Raw genomic sequence first — 22,771 nt, 5'->3', positions numbered from 1 at the left:
TATATTTGGGTAAGATTTGCAGTCTGCTAGTTGCAAACTTTATGGTACATGCCAACTTTCTTGAAGCCGAGGCCGAGCAATGGGTGGTTTTTCAGTGTTGCCAACATTTAACAAATCAAAATCAGGAAGATTTCAAAGATATGAATCAGGGAGATACTTAAAGGGAAGATAAACCCCAAGACCAATGTGGATTGAGTGAAAGCAGCAACATTAGTAGAATACATCAGTGAAAGTTTGAAGAAAATCGGACAATCGATGCAAAAGTTATGAATTTTTAAAGTTTTGGTGTTGGAACCGCTGGATGAGGAGACTACTAGAGGTTATGACGTATGAGTGGACTACAATATCAAGAAAATATAAAGAAAATACTACAAAAATCCATTTTTCATGAAAATTACAAATTCCATCAACTTGATATTGACATATGTTAAGGGTAGCAATTATTCCCCCTGCTTTCTGAAAGCAGTTGGTCCACTGCTCTTTCATAATTCCAGAAAAGTGAATTTTTGTTGAATATCCTTTATATTTTCTTTGTATTGTTGTCCACTCATACGTCATATCCTCTAGTAGTCTCCTCATCCAGCGGTTCCAACACCAAAACTTTAAAAATTCATAACTTTTGCATCGATTGTCTGATTTTTCTCAAACTTTCACCGATGTGTTCTACTAATGTTGCTGCTTTCACTCAATCCACATTGCTCTTTGGGTTTACCTTCCCTTTAATGTGTGTGTTGTATACCTCTCAACTTCAGGCCAAAATTATACCCAAACAAGGGAGGATTTTGCATTCTATTGTCAAGACGCGGACGAGAAATTGCAGTTTTTAGGAAGGCAGAATCACGGCAACTTGGTTGGAAGCTTTGTGGTTTTGGAAAACTTGTCAACCATCACAAGAAAGAAGGGAGGGTGTAACAACGCATAGGAAAGGTACAAGAAACACATGAATTCAACATTAGATTGGATGTTAGGATTACGAGGGTTGCTTTCGACAAGAGCAAGAATTTTTCAGGGGTGGTAGCAGGGAATATCAAAGAGGACTTCCATCTGAACTTTGAACAAGTTTTCATTCCAATGTGTATCACGAGCAAATTTTTCATCTCTGGTCTCACAGTGATGCAAGTTGTCACTAAGAATCATCTGACTGTTTTGAAAACTCTCTGAACAAAACCCTGTAAAACATTTTGAACCAATATGCACATAAAGTGATAGCAAACTAGATGTGATCTGGCAAGTATATGTCTGGCTTGTTCCAGTGCAGTAGTAGCTGCACCTTCTTTACTTCACTGCATCGATGTACGAGTGTAATATTGCTGTGGAATCTGAATGTTTTGTGATGAAAACATACAAAATACAACAATGGCATGACATGGAACAACGACAGTTGGCAACTTTCGGCAATATTTGTTTTCAAACCTGTGTTTCATTTCAACTGATGGCATCAAAGATCTGCTTCTACGTATTGCGCAAATTTTTGACTATGGGATGTTCGGATTTCATTGGTTTGAACTTCCCAAGGTTCGGCCGTGCCCTGGATGAGCGGAGAAGCACTATACCAGTTCAAAGCCTTTTCCGGGAGACAGCAGTCTGTAGTTAAGGCACAAATATTTATCTTCTGGCATTCCTTGAGATATAAACACCAGCTCTCTTGCAGCCGTCTGATTGGTAGGGTGGTGCAAGGTGATAAACAAATCGTAAATTTAGCTGGACACAAAAATGGATGTAAACTCTTTTTTAGTATGAGGGGGAAAAGGAGGAGGGGAGAAAGAGAGAGAGAGTTTGCCTTTGAGAGAGAAAGGGGAGAGAGAAGGAGAGATGGAGAGAGAGGGAGGGAGAGGGGGAAGAAAGGGAGGAAAATGAAAACTTGTAGAGGAAGATGAGAATCCTACAGTGGGAGGTAATCATGTTATATGACAGAGCATGTTTTGTTTATCCATCGCAACAAGAACTTCATATATCACTCCTGAGAGGAAGGGAAACAGGACAGGCACACAAAATGGTTTTTAGGGACGGGAGAGAGGCGCAGTTCTCCACCTCTCAAAAAAAGTCCAGCAAAGCACGATGAAACTTGGTTCCCATAACTCGTGCTGGGTGCAAGTGGCGGCTGCTCACTATCAGGCCTACCGGTGGTCCCACATGACTTCTTGCTGGGCTCGGCAAACCCCTGGAGGAGAAACTGTAGGCAAGAGACGAGTGTTCCAGCTGCCATGGCAACAGGATCCAAAGAGGCCAGAATTGATTGTGAGGACATTTTGTTTTTCAACTGATGGGCCAACAGCAGGCATCTTAATCGAGACATTCTCTGATCATTCCGTGACACGGATGCCAGAAAATGTTGGGACATCCAGGAAAGGGTTTCATATTTCTAATCACAGTCAGGGTTCATTACACTAAGACCATGATAAATGACATGTCAGAAGATGAACGTGAACAAGACACACACCAATCACAGCTAGGTTCCATGAGTGAACGGCAAGAGTATTATCAAATCAAAACACAAAATTGGTCATTAGGGGAAAGAGAGGATGGTACTATAGGTACAGGGGAAAGAGATATGAATCTTCTCTACCTATTCATTTACTTAAATAAAACAAAATTAACTGAACTTTCCTCATTTGTCTGCAAACTTAGTCATTCGTTCCTCAAGCTTAGCCATAAAAAAAGGCTATCTTTGCAATACCCTCAACAGCTGAGGAAATCTGGAGTAGAAAAACTCACAAGACATATTCTGTAGCCAACCTCATCATCAAAGTGTAAACTAGATTGAAGATATAATCTTTACTCGGATCAACCATGACCAAGATGATTCTAGGGAGCTCTGGGTCAGCTTCTCGCACAGACACACACGAGTCAGTGTATTGTAGGAGACTAGCATTCCAGCTATGGGAAAATAAACACACAGTCAGCAGCACTCAACTCGCACCACATGTGGGACTAAGGGAGAGAGAGAGAGAAGCAAGCCTGTGAGAGGAATGACGCTGTGAAAGATCCATGGGGGTAAGAGAGGGAGCTACCAGTGGACTGCAAGGCAGTTTAGTGAGAAAATACTCCTGCCTCCATCCACACTCTGCATCTGAGTTACCCATACACTGCGCTAAAAAATCAGAGGACTTCGATATCCCTGTTCTATAGAATGCCAAAGCAACTTCAAACTCAACACACACCGCAAGACACAAACACCAATTTCCGGCTGACATTGTAGAGATTCATCGTAGAGGTTCCATAATTGAGAGTTGAGGGAAGTGACACTTCTATGAAATCTAATAATTCTTCTACTGTGGTGATTTTGCCTAAAGGGTGTGTACAGTTCTGGTTGAGGTGAGGATTTAGCTTCTAACGTTTTGCGAGATATTCAGAAACCACCCTATGAGATGTCAAAGAGCATGCAATTCTATGGGGTATCGAAAGTTTACTTGATGAAAATCGGTTTTGAAATGGCTGAGATATCCAAAAACAAGGTGAAACAAAGAGATCCTAATAAAAGGTATGGCCTGTCGCCTTTTATTATTATCACTTTTTTTATATCTCAGCCATTTGAAAACCAATTTTCATAAAATAAACATTGAATCCTTCATAAAATTACATGCTCTTTCATATTTCATAAGAGGTTTCTCATTATCTCACTTTGGAATTTTCAGAACATGAATCCCCACCTCAACCAGTACTGTACAGTCCCTTTAAGTCTTTGCAGACAACCATAAACTATAAACTGAACTTGATGTACTTACATCCATTTGTATGACATTTGTATCAGGCAATCATAAATGCAAATGTAAATCAAATGAGATTGATCATTCACAAGATTAATCAAGATACAGGCGGCTCTCATTTATAGTGAAGTCTTTGGGACCAGTAGTTTCTTTTGTTATATTAAAATTTAATAATTGCCAAACATTTAGGCTTATGTAAAGATATATAGCATAGCCCTAGATGATAATTTGGGGACCTGAATTTTCACTTCATTTTATCAAGAATTTTGTTAATACCATGTTCATTTTTAACAGAAGTGTACTGTCATGCATTGAACAAGAGCTAGCATTTTATGATGTTTTACATTCAATGACAAGATAGTTCTACACTCTATGAACGGGGAGTTTCTATACTCTACGCTTTTTTTGTTCTTCAAATCTTTAATGACCTTTGATATTCATTTCTCAAGCCTTGATAGTATTTAATGCCAGAGAGCATATCCAGATTTAAGTGAAATACCTACATTTCATTCATTTATGGCAGATACTGCTGCAAACATTGTTTTGTCCATTGAAGGAATAAAGCAACATTACACAAAAAGAGTATTCTGTAGGCCTATATATTCATATGTCACTTCCTACAGTTGTATCATTTTGTAAATGTTGGAGAAAAAAATGCTCTTACTTTGAAGCAATAACTTATGAGAAGGGACACTCAGAGAAAAATTAATCTACACAAACAAACTGGGATACAGCTGAAGGGCAAGAATATCACACACACACACACACACACACACACACACACACACACACACATACACACTGATTTTACGTAGACATAATATAAAAGATATTAGGGGAGAAGAAATAGAAAACAAGCTACAAAGTTGACTTCTGTGGAAAGGGAGAGAAAGAGATGGAGAGAAAGGGAGAGAGAAGGGGAGAGATGGGAAGAAACATCAGCCTTGTTGCTAGCTGCAGGAGGTTTGGAATGCCTACTATGTGAACGGACCACCCAGATGGTGGGTTCCGAAGGCTGCTCAACTGCATTGTGGGATAAGTTACGCACTGAACGAACAAGGGGGGGGGGGGGAAGGGGTACATGCACCCAACAATGACCCATCTGAACTCACACTGCTAGGATACACTTCTAAGCCCTTTCTTGAGCAACCCTGTGTAAGATGAGAGATATGGAACCAAGACCGAGTAGTAAAGGGTGTAAAATTACCCCCACTCTCTGGAGGAAAGATACCAATAATTTTGCCTATAGTAATTCAGTAATAAGAGAAGCTGCTCCTTCGCATTTCATTGTAAATCATTCACTACTTGGGCATGTTCTGATAGTTGATAACTATGCATTAACCAGCAAAGAACAGTTTCTAAAATTTAGCAGATGTAGCCCACCTACACCTAATAATTTTCACAAAATGTAGGTTTAATGGGGTTACCAAAAGATACCAGAATATGCAAAAGGGAATAAAAATACATATACATATGCTTGATAGATATCTGTAGTTCAACAATGTTGACTAACATTGCCAGAATCTCTGCTGATGTAGTCCCTCGCTTCTTCTACATTCACTGGATTCACATACAGTATAGATATAGGCTCCTACCAATGCTTGGTTGGGAAACGTGCCCCTTTAAAATCCCCCTTTACGCAGAGGAAACAGGGTTTCCTCGCAGCCTACCCTAGCCTACCCTGCCGTGGTCGTCCCCGTCAAACATGATTGCCCCGCTAATTGTCCGCGAGTTGTTTCCGCTTCCTCTTTCTTCTTCTCCTCCTCCTCCGCTCATCCCCCAGCTCCAGAGACGGGAACGGACTGGGGTGACAATCCCAGAGTATCCCATCCTATCCCATCCCATCCCATCTTCAGCACCATTGCCAACGTCCTCAAAATAACCTTCACTCATCACTCGACACATGGACTGTCACTGCCAAATGCAAACAGAGTTGATACAGTCAAGATCTCACAACAATACAGTTCAAATTCAAATGGGGCAAGCCTGCAGTAACCAGTTCATTTGGTCAACCCAACATTCTGATCATACAGGGCTCAACATATAGGCCTAAAAGTGGTGGACAAGTGGCCCAGGGCTCAATATTAGTGGTGGCCAAGGGGCCCAGGGCCACTAAAAATTTGTGTCAAATTTGTGTGTAAGGCCACCAAATTTGTCTTTTGCTGCCCCGATCTGGCAACTAAGATTAAAAATGGATTGTTACTTTTGCTTTTATTTTGGGCTGCAACATTGCTATTTCGGGCCACCAAAATTTCAGGTTTAAAGATTTTAGTGGCCTGAATGGGCTACCAGTCAAAAATGTTAAGTGTCAAGCCCTGTCATTCTAGGGAGCTAGTAACATAAAAGCAACTTGGACTATGCAAGTGCAACTGCTTTTGCTTTGAAGGTTTAAAATTTGGGGTCATCTGAACCACTGATACCTGTAAACTTGTCTATTAGGATCCATTCTCGAGTTTGCACTATAGTAACTAGAAGAGTGAGCAAGAAGCCTTTAGAATATTGCTGATGCCGTTTTCAGATAACAACCATTACATTACACCTCTATATATTTCATGCCATCTTATTTCTTTAACAACCTTGCTTGATTTGACTGGATTCTTTTGAAGCCGCCTTCTCCCTCTCTTCCTCAGAGTGATGGAATTACGCAAAAATAGGGCAAATCCGATTTTTAAAGGGGGACAACATTTTTGCTATTCCTGATGCGACGTTCGACTGTTCATTTGAACCGTGAGTCAGGGATGAGTAGGTTGAACAGCACATCTGGGATCATTTGCAGTTACGTTGAGTCACCTCTCGATAAAAGCAGACCCGCAACAACGGATGGAGAATAATGGCCCGATGGCAAAGCAGCCCGTCAACTAAGATATCTTTCAGTTCGCGTCCCTGGGTGGAGGATGATGGTTATCGCTAAATTTGCCCAAGATGAGAATGAGGAAGGTTCACTTACTGCAACCCGGTCCCTGATGCAAAGCCTTCTTTCCCCATCTCATGTACGCCCTCGTTGGAGGCTTCCTCCGGGATCCCCCAAGGACTCGTATCTATGCTTTAAAGCCAATATTTTTCCGCTCATGCCTCTTTCAAGTTCAGCTCCCCCTCACCCCTCCCCCCCCCCCCCAAAAAAAAAAAGAAAGCACGAAAAAACATGAACATTTCCTTTACTTTGCTGAACATTTGCATTCATAAAGTTAGGCCAAAAAAAAAAAATTGCTTGTTTGCCCTTAATTGCCAAAACCCAAGAGGGTCGGTAGGTCGTTTTTTTTTTTTTTTTTTTTTTTTTTTTTTTTAATATCAGGGTACCCTTTTTTCCATGTCAATGCACTCAAAACTCCAAGAGATTCATTCAAATTTACGTCTTGCTATAGGGCCCGGTACGCGAGGCAGAAACACTCACTGACAAACACTTATAACGTTCATTTTTGTTAAATTTTGCAAACAGCTCCAAAAAAAGTACCTTCCAGTGAGATGCTGGCAACTGAACTCCAAACAGTTTTGGTGCCATGACAGCTGGTAACGGATGCTGCAAAAGTAGCCATCTTGTGAAGGGCTGCACACTAACCCATTTTTTCTGCCGGTCCGACCTGTCTCTGTCGGACCGGTAAATGCCCCGTTTTACCATTTTTTACAGGTCCGAACAGAAAATTTTACCGGTCAACAATGACAACATTTTAAAAAACATTAAATGACTTGCAAACTTATTTTCTTGTTTTTTATGGATGTACCCCCCCATGTACATTTTACAGATTAATATTTTTTTTTAAACTTGCATTATTTATTGCACAAGAAATCTAAAAATAAAGACAGGAAAAAATTAGAATGTTTGTTTGTGAATTAGTGTAAAATGATAATGAACAAAATCAGATTGTATCAAATGCGTTTGCGACTTTTTCTAAACATCGGCGCACGAACTTGCTGCGTAACCTGCTCTTGGTGGTCAGTTGGATTGCGATGATTTAATGAATTATTTTAGTTGTGATATTTTCTGATGCACGCGATACAAGGGGTTCTTTATTTTTCTCCCGATAATCTCTTCGCATTTGTGCATGCGTTCTTGAAAGGTACACGACATGCAGGGCCGAATTCGCAATCCTTTTTGCGCCCATTTCCACCTCAAATATTAGCGGGATTGTGACGATTTCATAAATTACTTCGGCTGTAATATTTTACGAAGCACGCGCCAAAAGGGGTTGAAAATGCGTCCTTTATTTTTTTCCGATAAACTCTTCGAATTTCGTAAGTGCGTTCTTAAAAGATGTACCACACGGCCGAATTCATGATACTTTTTTGCGCCTATTTCTACCTCAGATGTCAGCGGGATTGTGACGATTTCATACTAGTAAATCACTTCGAATGTAATCTTTTGTGATGCACGCACCAGCTAGAATGGTTGAAAATGCGTTCTTTATTTTTCTCCCCATAATCTCTTCGCATTCCGTAAATGCGTTCTTAAAAGATATACGACACGGCCAAAAATCATGATTCTTTTTGCGCCTATTGTTTCCTCAAACTTCAACAGGATTGCGATGATTTTATGAATTATTATTCGGCTTTAATCTTTATGATGCACGGGCCAAAAGGGGTTGAAAATGTGTCCTGTATTTTTCTCCCTATAATCTCTTCGCATTTCGTACATGCGTATACGTCACGGCCGAATTTACGATCCTTTTAGCGCCTATTTCTACATCAAATATCAGCGGGATTGCGATATTTCGTTAATTATTTCGGCTGTAATCTTTTGTGATACATGCACCAGAAGGGTTGAAAATGCGTTCTTTATTTTTCTCCCGATAATCTCTTCGCATTTGTGCATGCGTTTTCAGAACTATACACTGCATGCTGGGCCGAATTCGAGATTCTTTTTGCGCCTATTATTGTTTACTCAAATTTCAACGGGATTGCGAAATTTTCATGAATTACTACTCGGCTGTAATCTATATGATGCAAGCGCCAAAAGGGGATGAAAATGTGTCCTTTATTTTTCTCCCGCTAATCTCTCCCCATTTCGTACATGCGTTCTTAAAAGGTATACGACACGGCCGAATTCACGTTCCTTTTTGCGCCTATTTCTACCTCAAATATCAGCGGGTTTGTGGCGATTTCATTGATTACTTCGGATGTAATCTTTTGTAATGCACGCACCAGAAGGGTGAAAATGTGTTTTTTATTTTTCTCCCGATAATCTCGCCGCATTTGTGCATGCGTTTTGATAACCAACACGGCATGCAGGACTGAATTCAAGATCCTTTTTTGCGCCTATTGTTTCCTCAAATTTCAACGGGATTGCGTTGATTTCATGAATTTTTATTCGGCTGTAATGTTTTATGATGCACGTACCAAATGTGTCCTTTATTTATTTTTTTTCTCCTCTATAATCTCTTCGCATTTCGTACATGAGCTTTTGAAAGGTGTACGACGCGGCCGGCCGAATTCATGATCCTTTTTGGGACGATTTCTACCTCAAATATGTAAGCGGGACTGCGATGATTTCATGATTTTTTTTTTCTCCCTAGTATTATCTCTTCACATTTTGTGCATGCGTTCCTAAAAAGTACACGGAAGGGCCGATTTCGTGATCCTTTTTGCGCCTATCTTCATTGTGAGATCATTCTGAACGAATGAAAATATTCATTTGTGAAATGACTGTGTAAAATGAAACTGAACGCAATCAGATCCATTTACTCTATCGCTGAATATCGAATATGTTTTTACTTTTCTAAAAATCGACACAAGTAAATTAATTCTAACATGTCAACTGCCACGCTGCCGCGAAGCCGGGATCGGATCGTGAGTAAAATGACCCAGAAATGCGTGCGCTTCTAATTCTATCAATGCTTCTTGTCTGGCATGACCGCCGATCGCAAGCAAACGAAAAGCAGTTACACTGTACATGCATGGCATGGCAGTGCGTGAGCAGCGCCAATGCGCAAGCTAGCGCGACTACTGGTCGCCAGTGTGCAGACCTGTACTATTAAAGTGCATGATATACATGCATTGATTGGATTTCGTGCGCGTGCACGCATGTGAGCCAAAAAGGTTGCTACATTGTAGCATGCAATGCATGCTGTAAAACGTAGCCTGTGGACCCGCGCGGCCCGAACACAATTACGACGGGTCGATGAGATGAAAAAAAAACAAAAACATTTTTAGACTTTTTTTTAATTCTTTCTCTAGCTTAAAATGGATAATTTTGGGTTTAAAACCATTCACAAATTTGTAGAAGGTGAAATTTGTGGAAAAAAAATAAACTTGAAAGAGCAAAAAAAAAAAAAAAAAAAAAAAAAACGCGACCCGAAATTTCCGTGATTTTCGGTCGGTCGCGAAGGGCAAACAAACCATTTTTTTTTTTGGCCTTATCTTTGTGAACAGAGAGCCGATAACTCATAAAGTGAGAGTAGCAGTCTTTGGAATTATCAGCATTACAGAGCTGTAACTATAATATCATCAACTGATGTAGAAGTTTTGAGCAAAGTCTGGACCAGTTCACTTCTTGTTAAGTCTACTACTACTACTCCTACTATGATTAGTAGACTTTATGAACTGGTCTAGATTTTTCTCAGAACCTGTGCATCCTATAAAGTAATATTAGAGAAAAAACACCGTCTAGCCTGAAGTGAACAGCAAAGTGTCAACTTGGTTCAAGATGTCTCTCTTTCAGTAATGAAACATTACTATCATAGAGTGAAAGATGTCATCTTACATTTTAAGTGTGAAGGGGGCTGCATATATTCTATATAATGCATGGTTTCTTTCCTGCCCTTTCTATTATGTGATGAACCACACACACGGCTGACCATTCAACATACCACTTCCTGAGTCTGAAGGGATCCACTTGAGCCCGGCCAGGGTTATGGTCAAGAATCACAGACCATTACTAGTCATCTCAATTCGACCCTTTCTAGGTCCTTTCCCTACATTCCCACAGGCACACCAGCCTCATTACAGTCCAATTCATGATCTGTTTTTGTTGAACCCCCACATGGCCGATGATAGTTCTCCATCTAGTCAGTGGTGCAAGAAACTTCAGGAAAAGATACAAAGTACAGATATTAAATAGTTGGAAAAAAAAAAGTACAACCCACTTGCACACATGCAAAAGTTCCACAACAGCAACAAACATTGTTGGAGGCATACTAAAGGTCAATAATTCCTTCAAAATCTAACAAAAATGTTGGGCAACATAAAAACAAAAGGTTACTAAATTCACTCAGCAAGAACGTTTTTGCAAGCCTACTGTGTATTTGGCAAGCTGGGCAAGCTAGGGGCGACAAAGGTGTGTCCAGTAGAAGTCCGGTAGAATAGAAAGATAAAGGGGCATGGCTGATGCTCATTTGCCAAGGAGTCTGTTGTCCTTCAGCATAGGGGGTGAAAAAAATTATCTGCCTGGGGACCAGAGAGAAATTCTTCAGGGAGTTTATTTTCCTAGAGATACAGGTTATCTCCTGCCATAAACATCATGTCCAACAGACAACACTCGCCCCATCCACTACCACCAATCCCCATCTTTAGATTCATCATCTTCTGAGCCCAGCTCTCTGCTTTACCCTCCAATTCCAATTTTATTTCCTTTTCTGGTGTAATTTTAGGCAAAAGTACAACTCCTTGCACCTCAATGGTTAAGTGGTGAAAAACTTGAACTCTCTTGATATACATACCATCACCATGGCAACAGGATCAGCCAAGCTTACGAATGGCTTGTCTAATTCTGTCACTTCATAAAAATTGCTGGTGATACATCTATCCTTTTGAATAAACACAAGTTTTTTAGGTAACCTACAAGGCTTATAATTTTTGTTTACCACCCCAAGTACTCCATACACATATTACATAGAATGACCTCTATACAAAACAAATTAAACATACTTTTCAATATCAAGTGTGATCCACTCATCTTTAAGCTATTCACTCCACTTAATACCCCTACTTTTAGTCGTCACTAAAGCACAGCTCTACACGACTTGACCCAATGTCATACACTCTTTAACAGACATGTTGGAAAAAGAGTCCACAGTATCCCATTCACAAACTTGTATCACAGCACAGTACATGAGGATGAAAACTGAGCAGTCAGTAGCATTGTTAATAGAAAGTCCAAGAAGTATAAGAAAATCTAAAGTTTATCGTCACGATGGAAGGATGATGATGGAGGAGGAGGAAGATTATGTTGATGATGATGATGATGATGATGATGGAGATGAGGAGGAGGAGAAGGAGGAGGAGAAGGAGGAGGAGGAAGAAGAAGAAGAAGAAGAAGAGGAGGAGGAGGAAGAGGAGGAGGAGGAGGAAGAGAAAGAGGAAGAGGAGGAAGAAGAGGACGAGGAAGGCATCCTTTTCATCGGGTCAACTTCATTGTGATCACATCCTTTAACTTCATGCCCGCCTGGATGTGCTCTCGGCATACCCTGGCCTGTGCGGCCAACAATATTATGACAGGGCATAACCTCAAACCCCACCACAGGGGAAAAATTCATACTCTGAGGAAACACCGGGGAGGAAGGCGAGAGATGCGAGAAGAAGGAAAAAAAAAAAGGATGAGGAGGAGAAAGAGGGAACTGAACAGAGAGGAGAAAGTACAAGAGAAACTTTAGGAAGAAAAGGAGAGAGGATGAGCAAGAGGGGGGCTTTCTAAATAGAGTTCAGAAGCTTGTAATAGGGGTTGAGCTAGCAGCTGGGCTGGGTTGCCGTGGCAACCAGCTTGATTCCATTTTTGCCTCTGCTTGATTTCCAAACCCTCAGGAGAGTGGATCAGAGCATGAAAGACTGAGGTCAAAGGGTCAAGACAAACCATCATTTCTCTTCCTTACCCCCCCCCCCACACACACACACACACACTCACAGTTCAAGTTCTCTTTGGTTTTTATCCTCCTCCCTAACCTATGAAGAGATTTATCTATGTTAGAACACCATCCAAAAAATACTGTGAAACTACCTCTTTCAGGCACTTTTAGGGTACAGCCAGGACTACTGTAAAACTAGAAATGTTTGCAAGCATTTCAATATTGCGAGAGCCAAGATTCGCAATATTAAACTACACACAAAAGTTGTCTATACTATGGGTCCTATGCATTGAATGCCAGTACTAGTGGCAATTCATGAAAATCTTATGCTGCGAAAAAGGCAGTCAGCTGTAACTGGCAAAAATTTCATGCATAAATATCTTGCTTTAAAGTAACTGGTGTGGAATAGAGTGAGCGTGTCAAGGGTGGCCACTCTAAACTCACAAATCCAGAAAAAGACCATAATTTACAGCTGCAGCACCATAGTCATACTGACAGCATCATTACTTCATCACTACCTGAATTTTGGTCTTGTTCTTTACCTGAAAACATGCCAAGTATATTCCATGACAATTTATAATTTCAAATGAGTAAATTTCTCTGCTACGCCTAGGTGAAAATGGTCTTTCCTTTCACTTCAGCACAAGGGCAAATAAACCATGAACAAAGCATCCCTGCACACCACGAGCATTTGTTTGATATTAGATGAGGACAGAATCCACACCACTCTGGAGAATGACGGCCCACCAGTTTTGAAATATAATAATTAGTGCTGCTTCACAGTTCCATCAACTTCTTTTTGAGACTTGACTCCTCAGTAGCAAAAACAAAAAAACAAAAATAAAAATTTCCCTGGCACCCTTCAGGCAGAGGCATATAAAAAGAGAAAAGAATGTTTTGGTGAAACATACTTTTCTCTCTCTCTTTTGTCAATGAATATCCTTCGACAATTTAGGCGGATCCACCGCATCTATTCCAACCTTCGATTTGGCCTTGACCAGCCAGTTAACTCTGGCATCCAATTCCCTTGCTCATCCTCAAAAAAAAAAAAAAAAAAACCACCAAAAAAAACCCTCAACCTCCCCATAAACCTACTCATGAACCTACAACCGCACAGAATTGTGGCGGGTGGACCACTTTACCTCAGCCAGCCACTTTCACTTTTCAACGGGGGTTCAAACTTTCATCGGGGCCTCCAGCTCAGCCGCCCCACCTCAAGTGGGGGGGGGGGGGGGAAGATTGTGGTTTCTGGGTCAAGCCTACATGATTTTGACTTCCACCGTAACACCTCTGGTTACTCTCCTGATGGCTGTGAATCCCAGGAACTGATTAAACAGCTGTGAATTTGGGAGAAAAGTTCGTACCGCAGTGATAAAAGAGTAAAGTTTTTTCTTACAAACTTGACAAAGCCCTAAATCTTTAACAATAAATTCTCCACTTTCATATCATAGCATATCATAAAACTTCTCTCTCTCTCTCTCTTCCTCTCTAAAAAACAAAAACAAAAACAAAAAACAAAACTGTATTCATGCCTGTTTGAGAGAGGCTTTACTTCTCTTAAAATGGCATAACAGTGATAACCATTCTGGAAATATTGAAGTGGAGGCCTTACCAAAATAAGATTATTCTCTACCCCTCCCCCCAAAATAATAATAATGTGTAAAAAAAAAAAAAGTTTGAAATATTAAAGGAATGAATGAGTTGAATTAGCATTATGTCTAAAAATTATAAAACTTTCAAAAAAAAATTATAGCAAAGAATCAAAAAGAAAATGACTGATGTATTTGAAAATGAGTCATTTTAGGAAAATTATCCTCGGAAAACAAGAAGTCTCTTTTCATTTACTTCTCCTAAATCACTCTGTCCTGATGAGGGAAAAAAAACTACATGAGTATCAGGTAAATCTGGGGTGGCAGTTTTGACCGTCTATTGGGTTCATGTGTGAAACTGAAAGGGGTTGAAGAGCCGAATGAAAAGGGGATGGGGCCGAGAAAACACAACTACGATGCAGAAGTTTGGAGTTTCCGGTCGTGTACTGATCACTGCCGAGCCCACACCTTGGAAGCTCTGTGAGTTGGTGCATTGTGCGGACAAATTAGGAACGCTTTCAAATGAGGGTTCCTGAAGCTAATTTTATCTGACGTGGGGAGGGTGGGCGAGAGAGATGGGGGCTAATGTAAACCTTTAATCCCCTCATGTCTAAATTGGCCCGAACTTCTCTGGCACGCGTCCAACCTTGGAACATGCCCAACTGGGGCACACTAGCATTTGCAATCCCAGTGGCATAACATTCTGTACATACGCAAAACATCCATGATGCGCCCTCGGTTTTTCCTGCCGTGGCTGTGAGAACGCTAGAGGAGTAGAGAATGAACCCACCCACATAGCTCATAGCCCAAGAGTGAACGCAACCTGACGCCATGCCTGCCTCTTCTCTGGAAGACGTTTTTGGGGGGACTCCCGGAGCTCCTCCAAATGGGGGGGGGGGGGGGGCATAATGAGAGAAAAATGCCCTCTGTAATGTACCGACAATTTACCCTCAAATATCTATACAAAGTCATCACATAGAGAGTGATTTGGTAAGTAATGCTCAGAAATGACAATTTAAGTATGCAGAAGTGACAACTGAAGTATTCACAATTTTCCTACTATTATATGATATCAGAGGGGCAAATACATGTAGTACTTTCCAGCAATGTAAAGCTACAAATAACGTCCTTCCCTATGGCAGGTAAATCACATCATATCTGTGAATACGGGCAAGTAGTTTACAAGAGGGGCTGGGAGCAGAGATAACAATGTGCAAGCTTCTCTTTGATACATGTATGTCCCATCAAAATTAACCAGCAATACATACTTGCTGCATCTTCAGTACTGGTATTCAGTACTCAGAATCTGAAGTCAAATTGCCCACAAAACAGTGTGAAAATCAGATTCCATTCTGAAAAACTTTTACAAACAACTCATGAAGTGTCAGCTCAGACCACAGCCTGCAAAGTGCTTCAGAAAGTCATCTTAATTCTGTGTTTGTTTGTCTGTCTGTCTGTTTGTTCAAAATCAGAAAAGAGACAAGTGAGGATTTCACAAAATAATGACATGCTATTTACTTTGTGATCACATGAAAACACAACAAAGTATCAAGGTCAAGCAGGCCTGGAAAATTTTGACTTAGAGTAAAAAAAATGCAAGACTCGATGAAAGACACAGATGGATTGTCTATTTTTTATTTTTTTTTTTGGGGGGGGGGGGAGGAGGGTACTGAGTTTCAAGATGGAATGTACTGGCATTTTGTGGTTGTTAAACTCATATAATCTCCATTCACATTACAAACAGCATTAGTTTGCCTGTATACCTGGCAGGGCTCTGTGGCTGTAATCTGCGGTAATGAACGCGTACAAAAGAACAGTCACATCTTAGGAGAGTCTTATTCCATCACAGGCCCGGGCGAGCTCGGACGCCCCCCACCCTCCCGACCGACTGAGCCTCCGGACCAAGTCATCCCTGTAATTCTTGATGGACGAGAGATGAGATGGTTCGGGACGGGCCGCATTCATCTTAATTTGCTCACACTGTATTTGCACTTTCCTCCCTGGGGGGTTCTCAGATGTATAGTTCTGGGGGGACAACTTCTCCTTCTTCCCCGTACTTTGGGATCCCACGGAAAAACGGGACCAGATAATGGACTTTGATGGGCTGGTGCCTCCTTTGAACAACCAGTTTCAAATTTCAGACCTCACACCGGAATATGAGAGCCGACAGATCGTGAAATCTCCAACAATGCGCCCGCCGTTATGACAAACGTTTTCAGCTTCACATATTTCTCCCTGGAAATTTGACAATGCTATCATATCATATTTTCTGCCGTGCTGCAGAAGAAAAAAAAAATATACAAGAACCCTTTTACTTGTCTTAAGCATCATCTCATGAAAGCGAGACTTTGGATTACAACTCAAAAAGTCATCAAAAAAGCAGGACTATGTCATGTATGTACAAGGCATTATATATCATTGCCAACATCTGCCACTTCTTTTACACTTCTACTTCATGCATTCCTTAGTAAGATAGGACATTGGATTATTTTCCATTTATCAAGTCATCCAATGCTGTAATACACATAGGAATACCTTCATGTGAAATCTTTATCCAAAATCATGGCTATTTTGGATATTTGGCCACAAATATGTGTGATCTTTCCATCTCCCTCTTTTCCACCATTACACCATATGAGTTTAATTATGATTGGATTAAGTTGAAAGAGAAAAGTCTTCCATGGTCCGTAAGACACCACATGCATTATGAAATTCCATTGAATCATTAGATCCTCACTCACAGCACACAGCAAATTGGCACATTCTACACATACATCACACATCATACATCGTGACATGACAATGAAAAGTCATCTATACACACCCACACATATTCTCATTCTTCACGTTGGTATCATTCATCAACTGTCCATAGAGATGGTCCTTGTTCATTCATATTCAATACTCCTTCGCTTGGAAGGGATGGTGTAGCTTTGGTCGAGATGGGGGATTCATATTTCAACTCTTTGCAAGATTTGCAGAATTCAACGTTTATCTGATGAAACAGAGTTTGAAATGGCTGAGATATGCAAAAACAGTATAACAACGTGTTAAGGACAACATTGTTCTTGGATATCTTAGCCATTTCAAAACCAATTTCAAACTTTTCAATTCCTCTTAGAATTGTATGCTCTTTAATATTTCATATAAATGGTTTCGAATTATTTCCCAAATAGTTTATCCAGAATCTCCATCTCAAACATAACTGCACCCTCCCTTTCAAAGTAAATGGGCACAAATCATTCCAATCCATGTGACTTCAATTCCATTACAAATCCAACACACTGACGAAAAGAGGAAATATTGTGTAGTGGGTACACTAGAATTCTGTGGCACTGCCACTCGATAAAAAAGGTAGGTACAATGTACTTTTCAGTCCAATCATCTGTGTTACATACCACAACACTTCAAAAATGGCAAGCACACCACATTTCCAATCCACTGAAATTCACAGAGGACAGGGCCCCATTTTATCAAAAGATACAATTATAAATTTCCTTACTACACAGGCTGCCATAGACTTATCACAGAAATCAACTATATAATCAATCATAACTCTTCATAAAATAGGGCCCTTGTGTGTTTACATAATCGAAGTTTATCATGGAAATTTTCACAATCATTCAGATTTTTGTCTGATAAATCTGATCAGCTCCAATATAACTTTCTTTGAACATCAACATTAAAGTTTGTGATAGTACTTTTAAGAAGGTCTAAAGATTGATATTTCATCAGACACATATTAGTCAGATACATTGTTTTCCATCTGTCACACCATCCACAGAGGTTTTTCTACTCACCCTTAGTGGAATTTCTGAAGGTATTGAGGTAGATGTGTGTGCGAGGAGGAACATATCGTCCACACCGACTCCAAGTGCTAAAAATGGTAAAACCTGCAACAACAAAAAAGTGGAAACGAGAAGAAAAGCTCGGCGTAACTAGATGTCAGACACCGGTTCCATGTGCTAAAAATGGTAAAACCCGAAAGTGGTTATGTGAGAAAGAGGAGCACTGTGTGACTAAATTTGTTACGCGGAAAAAAAAAGAGAAGGGTGAGAGAATACAGAAAGAGAGAGAGAGAAAATATATATGTGGTAACAGGGAAAGAAACCCCATTAAACTCTGGAGCATGGAGGTTAATCAATGACTAGGACATCGGGGTCAATAAAGTGAGTCAAGTAACATACAGAGGGAAACTGATTTGCCCACTACACTTGCCGCTGCTATTCTTCGTGCCTCTTCTCGCTCTTAATTCTTTTTATGTGCTTCTGGTGACGAATGGAAGTCACAGAGATAAGGGGGAGATGTTTCTGCGGTACACATCGAGTACTGCATAGTACAGTGTCTAACCCTACCCGGCAATTTGTACACCACTGAAGGCATAATATAGTTCCACTTGCATGACTCTTTCCAAGAAGATATCACCCCTTTGGTCTTTCTGTACTGAAGTGAGTGCAAGTGAGTGCTATCAGCTATCTCTGTCTTTTTTTTTTTTTCTTCTTTTTTTTTTTAGGGGGAGGGGAAGAGGAGGAGGGTATCTTTAAAATCACTCATATCAATCATAACTGTTAGGACCATCTTGAAAGGAAGTGTTCAAGCATACTGCCAATTTCTGCGATTTAAGAAAACTATGTTGATTGGTGAGCTCATCGACAAGTACATCTGAGTCCCGTGCAGGCTTCTTTTTTTCTATTTTTCTTTTTTTGATGCTTTAGAGCAATGCTTTGATTTACTCCCGCATTAGCAGTCTGCAATTACAGACTGACCTTTATAAATGTACTGCAAAGAAATAGTTTTGTTGCTCGTAATATGGGATTGCTACAATAAAATCATCGACCCATAAATGTATAATCTGCTAACCGAATATTTCATCCAGAGTAGGTTTAGATGCACTTGCATCAATGCATGTTTGGGGGGATCACAGATGTGAAAGTACCACTGGAACCTGCTGTCCCCAAAGTTCAGAGCACGTAAAATCAAAGTGCCTTGGCACCGAGACTAGGTCAGGACCACATGCATAGCTGGAGTCCCTCTGGGGCCCCCTGCACCAACCATGTGACGGTCTGACCCTTGACCTTTCTCATTAGTTTCGATGAGTGATGCCTGCCTGTATTAGCCCATATGCATTGAACCTTTCTCTTCCTCTTTACACACGGGTGTCTCCTCTCTCGCTCTCTTTCTATCTTTCTCTCTCTCTCTTTCTGCCCCTTTTTGCTATTCTTCCATATTCTACGCTTATCACACGTTGAATATAATCAGTTGGGTATGGTGAGGTATCTCCTTCAACTTGAAGTTCCAAGCATATCCATCCTTTATTCTTTCTTTCTAACAGATCATCTTTCAATTATTCTTCCATCTTGTGTTCATCCACTTCCTTCAGACCACCTTTGATTCAATTACAGTTTTCAATTTCAAAACCCAATTTCCGTTTCCCCCAGTCAAATTTTTCCCCAATCTCAAAATTGTTTTAAATCCCATTTTTAAAACATATTCCAATCCTGGTCTTCCCAAGCTTATTTTTGAACATCACTTCATTTTCCTTCACATCTTTTGCTTTCAACAAATTGCAATATCTTCAATGTCCCCCGAGTATGCACATATGTGTGTGTCATCACTTTTTCTACACTCTTTTCATCCTCATTCTTTCTTACATGTGGGGACGATTCATGAATGAACCAACACACAGATCACCTCTACTCTTCTTTCTTGTTCAATCATTCTTTGCACAAAACAGGCATTTTACCACAAGGCACTCTCCTTCTTTCTCTGAATCTGCACTTTATAACTCTGCCCACTAATTTTCCCTCAGAATATTTTCCCCACTCAATTCGAGTCTCCTCTTCACTCTACTTCCCCCATTATTCGTTCACTTTCAGTGTTTTCTTTTCGTTCCCTCCATCCTCCCTCCCTCCACCCGGAAAAAAAAAAAAAGAGAGGATGTGATCCGACGAGGAAGGAAGACAAACAGAGGAGACCCCCATTAGGTCTTTCTTGCCTCCAATCGTCAGGCATCACGGAGATGTTTTTACACATGTCGCCTCCGTCAAAGGGGGCCCCTTTTGCCGGTCCCAACAACACACTACCACTACTACTACTACCTACCACCATCATTATCATCACCCTAACCCAGCGCTCCCCCTCCCTGGCCGGGAACGTGTTTTTGCACATGTCGCCTTCGTCAAAAGGGGAGCCATTTTGCCAGTCCCAACAACACACCACCACCACTACCACTACCACCATCATCATCACTATCACCATCACCACCCCAACTCTCCCCTCCCTGGCTCCCGGACGACACCCAATGGTGGAGTGAGGGGGGAGGGGAATATTTCAATCAACACACCTCTCGGTAAAAAATGGTCTTGGCAATGTGAAAAGGTATTAGCCCCTATCTATGTTGCATCACACAGGTTTGACACACGCACAAGCAAAAGGAGTCTCATTGCCTGCATGTTCAGATCAAACTTGTCTTACATATGTACCCCTCAATTCAAATGACAGCTAATTGGCTACTTCATATCATAGTAATGTCTTAAATTAGGAGTAATTTGAAGAATGCCTCAGTCAAATGCAAAGTCCAGTTTGCCACTGGAAGTAGGAGAGCATTCAAATGGATCTACTAGCTTTCGATGTCATGTTGCCAAAATACAACAATGGGGTGACAGGATACAAAGAAACAACACTATCAGTAATCTATAAAACATTTGACCCATGCCAGTTACAAATACATGTGAAAGTAGTGCCACATAGTTGAAAATACAAAACAACAAGAGGAGCTAGTGAGGTGTTAGAATATCGGTAAAAGGAGCACATTTTGCAGGCCATACAAAAGATGCTGACAGATATGATAAATTTCAGTAAAGAAAAACAAAATAAGACTAATACTTGTCTTCAGTCCCACTAATATGTTTTTCATGATGTAATCCTGTTTCCCACGTTTTTTTTTTTTCTTTTTTCCAAAAGAGTAATTCAACAGAGCACCAATGCAGAAAGGCATTAGCTAACAATGGTGTTCAAATTGAGCAAAATAAGACACTACAACAAAATCGAGGCAAACACAGCACATTTAACAAACATGTCAGCATGCAAAGGAATAGAAGACCATATCCAGCCTACCTGAGTTGTAGATGCGTTGAATACAATGCCAATAAGAGCGCAGAAGCCTAGCCCTGCGGAGACGGAGCCTGCCACCAGCAGCACCCCAAAGAGACCCAGCCCACCCTGGGAGAGGACCCCATCGTACAGCTTCATCATCGTCAGCGTGGCGTACATCACCTGGGAGACAAGGGGAGGACGCAAAAATGTTCATCCACAAAACTTCAATACAACTAAGTGATCTTGGCAAAACCATTGGGTTTGTTTTCACTAGAGTCTACGATAGAAATAGACTTGGAACAAGCTTATAAAATAGAAATGTCAGGGCTTTTTATACTACCTACACAATCTGGCTGTTTTCCATGGAGAATGCAGTCTACATGACTTCATATGCCTCAAGGGGATACATGACTGGAAAAATGGCTGCACTGCCATACATATATACATATATATATATAGATACATATATGCATGAAGGAATTGTGTCTACAGACATCAGTGGTGTATTTGCATCAACCTACACACTGTACATGTACTTTAGCATATCACATCACTGCACTTAAATCAACAAATGTACAACCTGTGATGACCAAAGTATTTTGCAAGAGAGTAATGTCAACTATAAGATTCAAGAAAGAAGATGGGAAATTATCTTTATTCACCAACTTGGTGGAGTACATGTAGGTATACAGATTGAAGAGTTTTCCAAGACACACACACAGTTTTCACAAAGGATACTGGGAGATACTGAGGAAATGAGGAAATTAGGAAGAAAAGACATCGAGCATATGGGAGTCTTTAAAAAAAGAGAAAAGCATACCATAATTGCGTAACCCATGGCAACCCTGACGACACTCGTCTGGGAGAAGTCTTTGAGGAGGTCGTTGAGGGAGGCGGAGGAGAGTGCATTCACGTCTTGAGTTGAGTTGGTCATCGTGGAGTTGCGCACGACCTGACAGAAAAAAAATGTTCGGGGAAACAATCAATTGTAAAGTCAAATATTAAAATCTGTAATAATCACAAGAGCTATCATCAACAGCATTAATAGACAAGTAGAAAAAATATTCAAAAACTGATGAAATACTGACTTTTCTTATATGATACATTACAGACTGCATCAACTGATGAAGAAATGTGGCAAAATTGGAAAAGATCAGGGTAACTTTTGGTCTGTTCATAGACAAAAACTTGTTACACTAAAGAAGAAATAGGCAGCTTGAGCACACATCTTTCATAACACATTGGTTTGCACACATATATTAGATTATAAATCAAACCTCCTTTAATAACAAAGAAACACAAGATGTTAACCTGTTGAAGACTACTCCGAGTATACTCGGGCAGGTGTTTGTGGGGAAACGTGTGTTCAAGCAAAATCAGCTCATCTTCGATGGATCAAGAAAAACTCTGACCCAGTGTCCAGCTCTGGACATTGCTTGCATACTTACGTTTGTGAATTTCCTCTGCCACTCCTCCAGGATGGACCGCGCCTTGTCCTCCGTCCACCTGATTTCGTCCACCTTGATGTGGTTCTTCCACGCCTCGTACATGTCCTTCTCCCCCCTGAGCTGGATGACCGTCTGGAGGGCTTCACCACTGCAGGGTTTTT

At 40.7% G+C, this 22,771-nt stretch overlaps 1 protein-coding gene across 1 annotated transcript in view; it reads right to left on the bottom strand.

Moving 5' to 3' along the window:
- Positions 1-22,771, bottom strand: part of LOC140236723 (protein patched homolog 1-like) — a 77,545-nt gene that overhangs the window by 15,464 nt on the left and 39,310 nt on the right. The window contains exons 10-13 of the mRNA XM_072316649.1: positions 22,611-22,758; positions 21,983-22,114; positions 21,184-21,342; positions 17,868-17,960 (exon numbers count right to left, since the gene is read on the bottom strand). Of these exons, the coding sequence (XP_072172750.1) occupies positions 17,868-17,960; positions 21,184-21,342; positions 21,983-22,114; positions 22,611-22,758 (532 nt within the window). The remainder of the gene's footprint in view (positions 1-17,867; positions 17,961-21,183; positions 21,343-21,982; positions 22,115-22,610; positions 22,759-22,771) is intronic.

This window comes from Diadema setosum, chromosome 13 (genome assembly GCF_964275005.1).
Source record: "Diadema setosum chromosome 13, eeDiaSeto1, whole genome shotgun sequence".
NCBI lineage: Eukaryota > Metazoa > Echinodermata > Echinoidea > Diadematoida > Diadematidae > Diadema > Diadema setosum.
The sequence above is the reverse complement of the archived record's forward strand: the minus strand, read 5'-3'. Positions and strand labels throughout refer to the sequence as shown.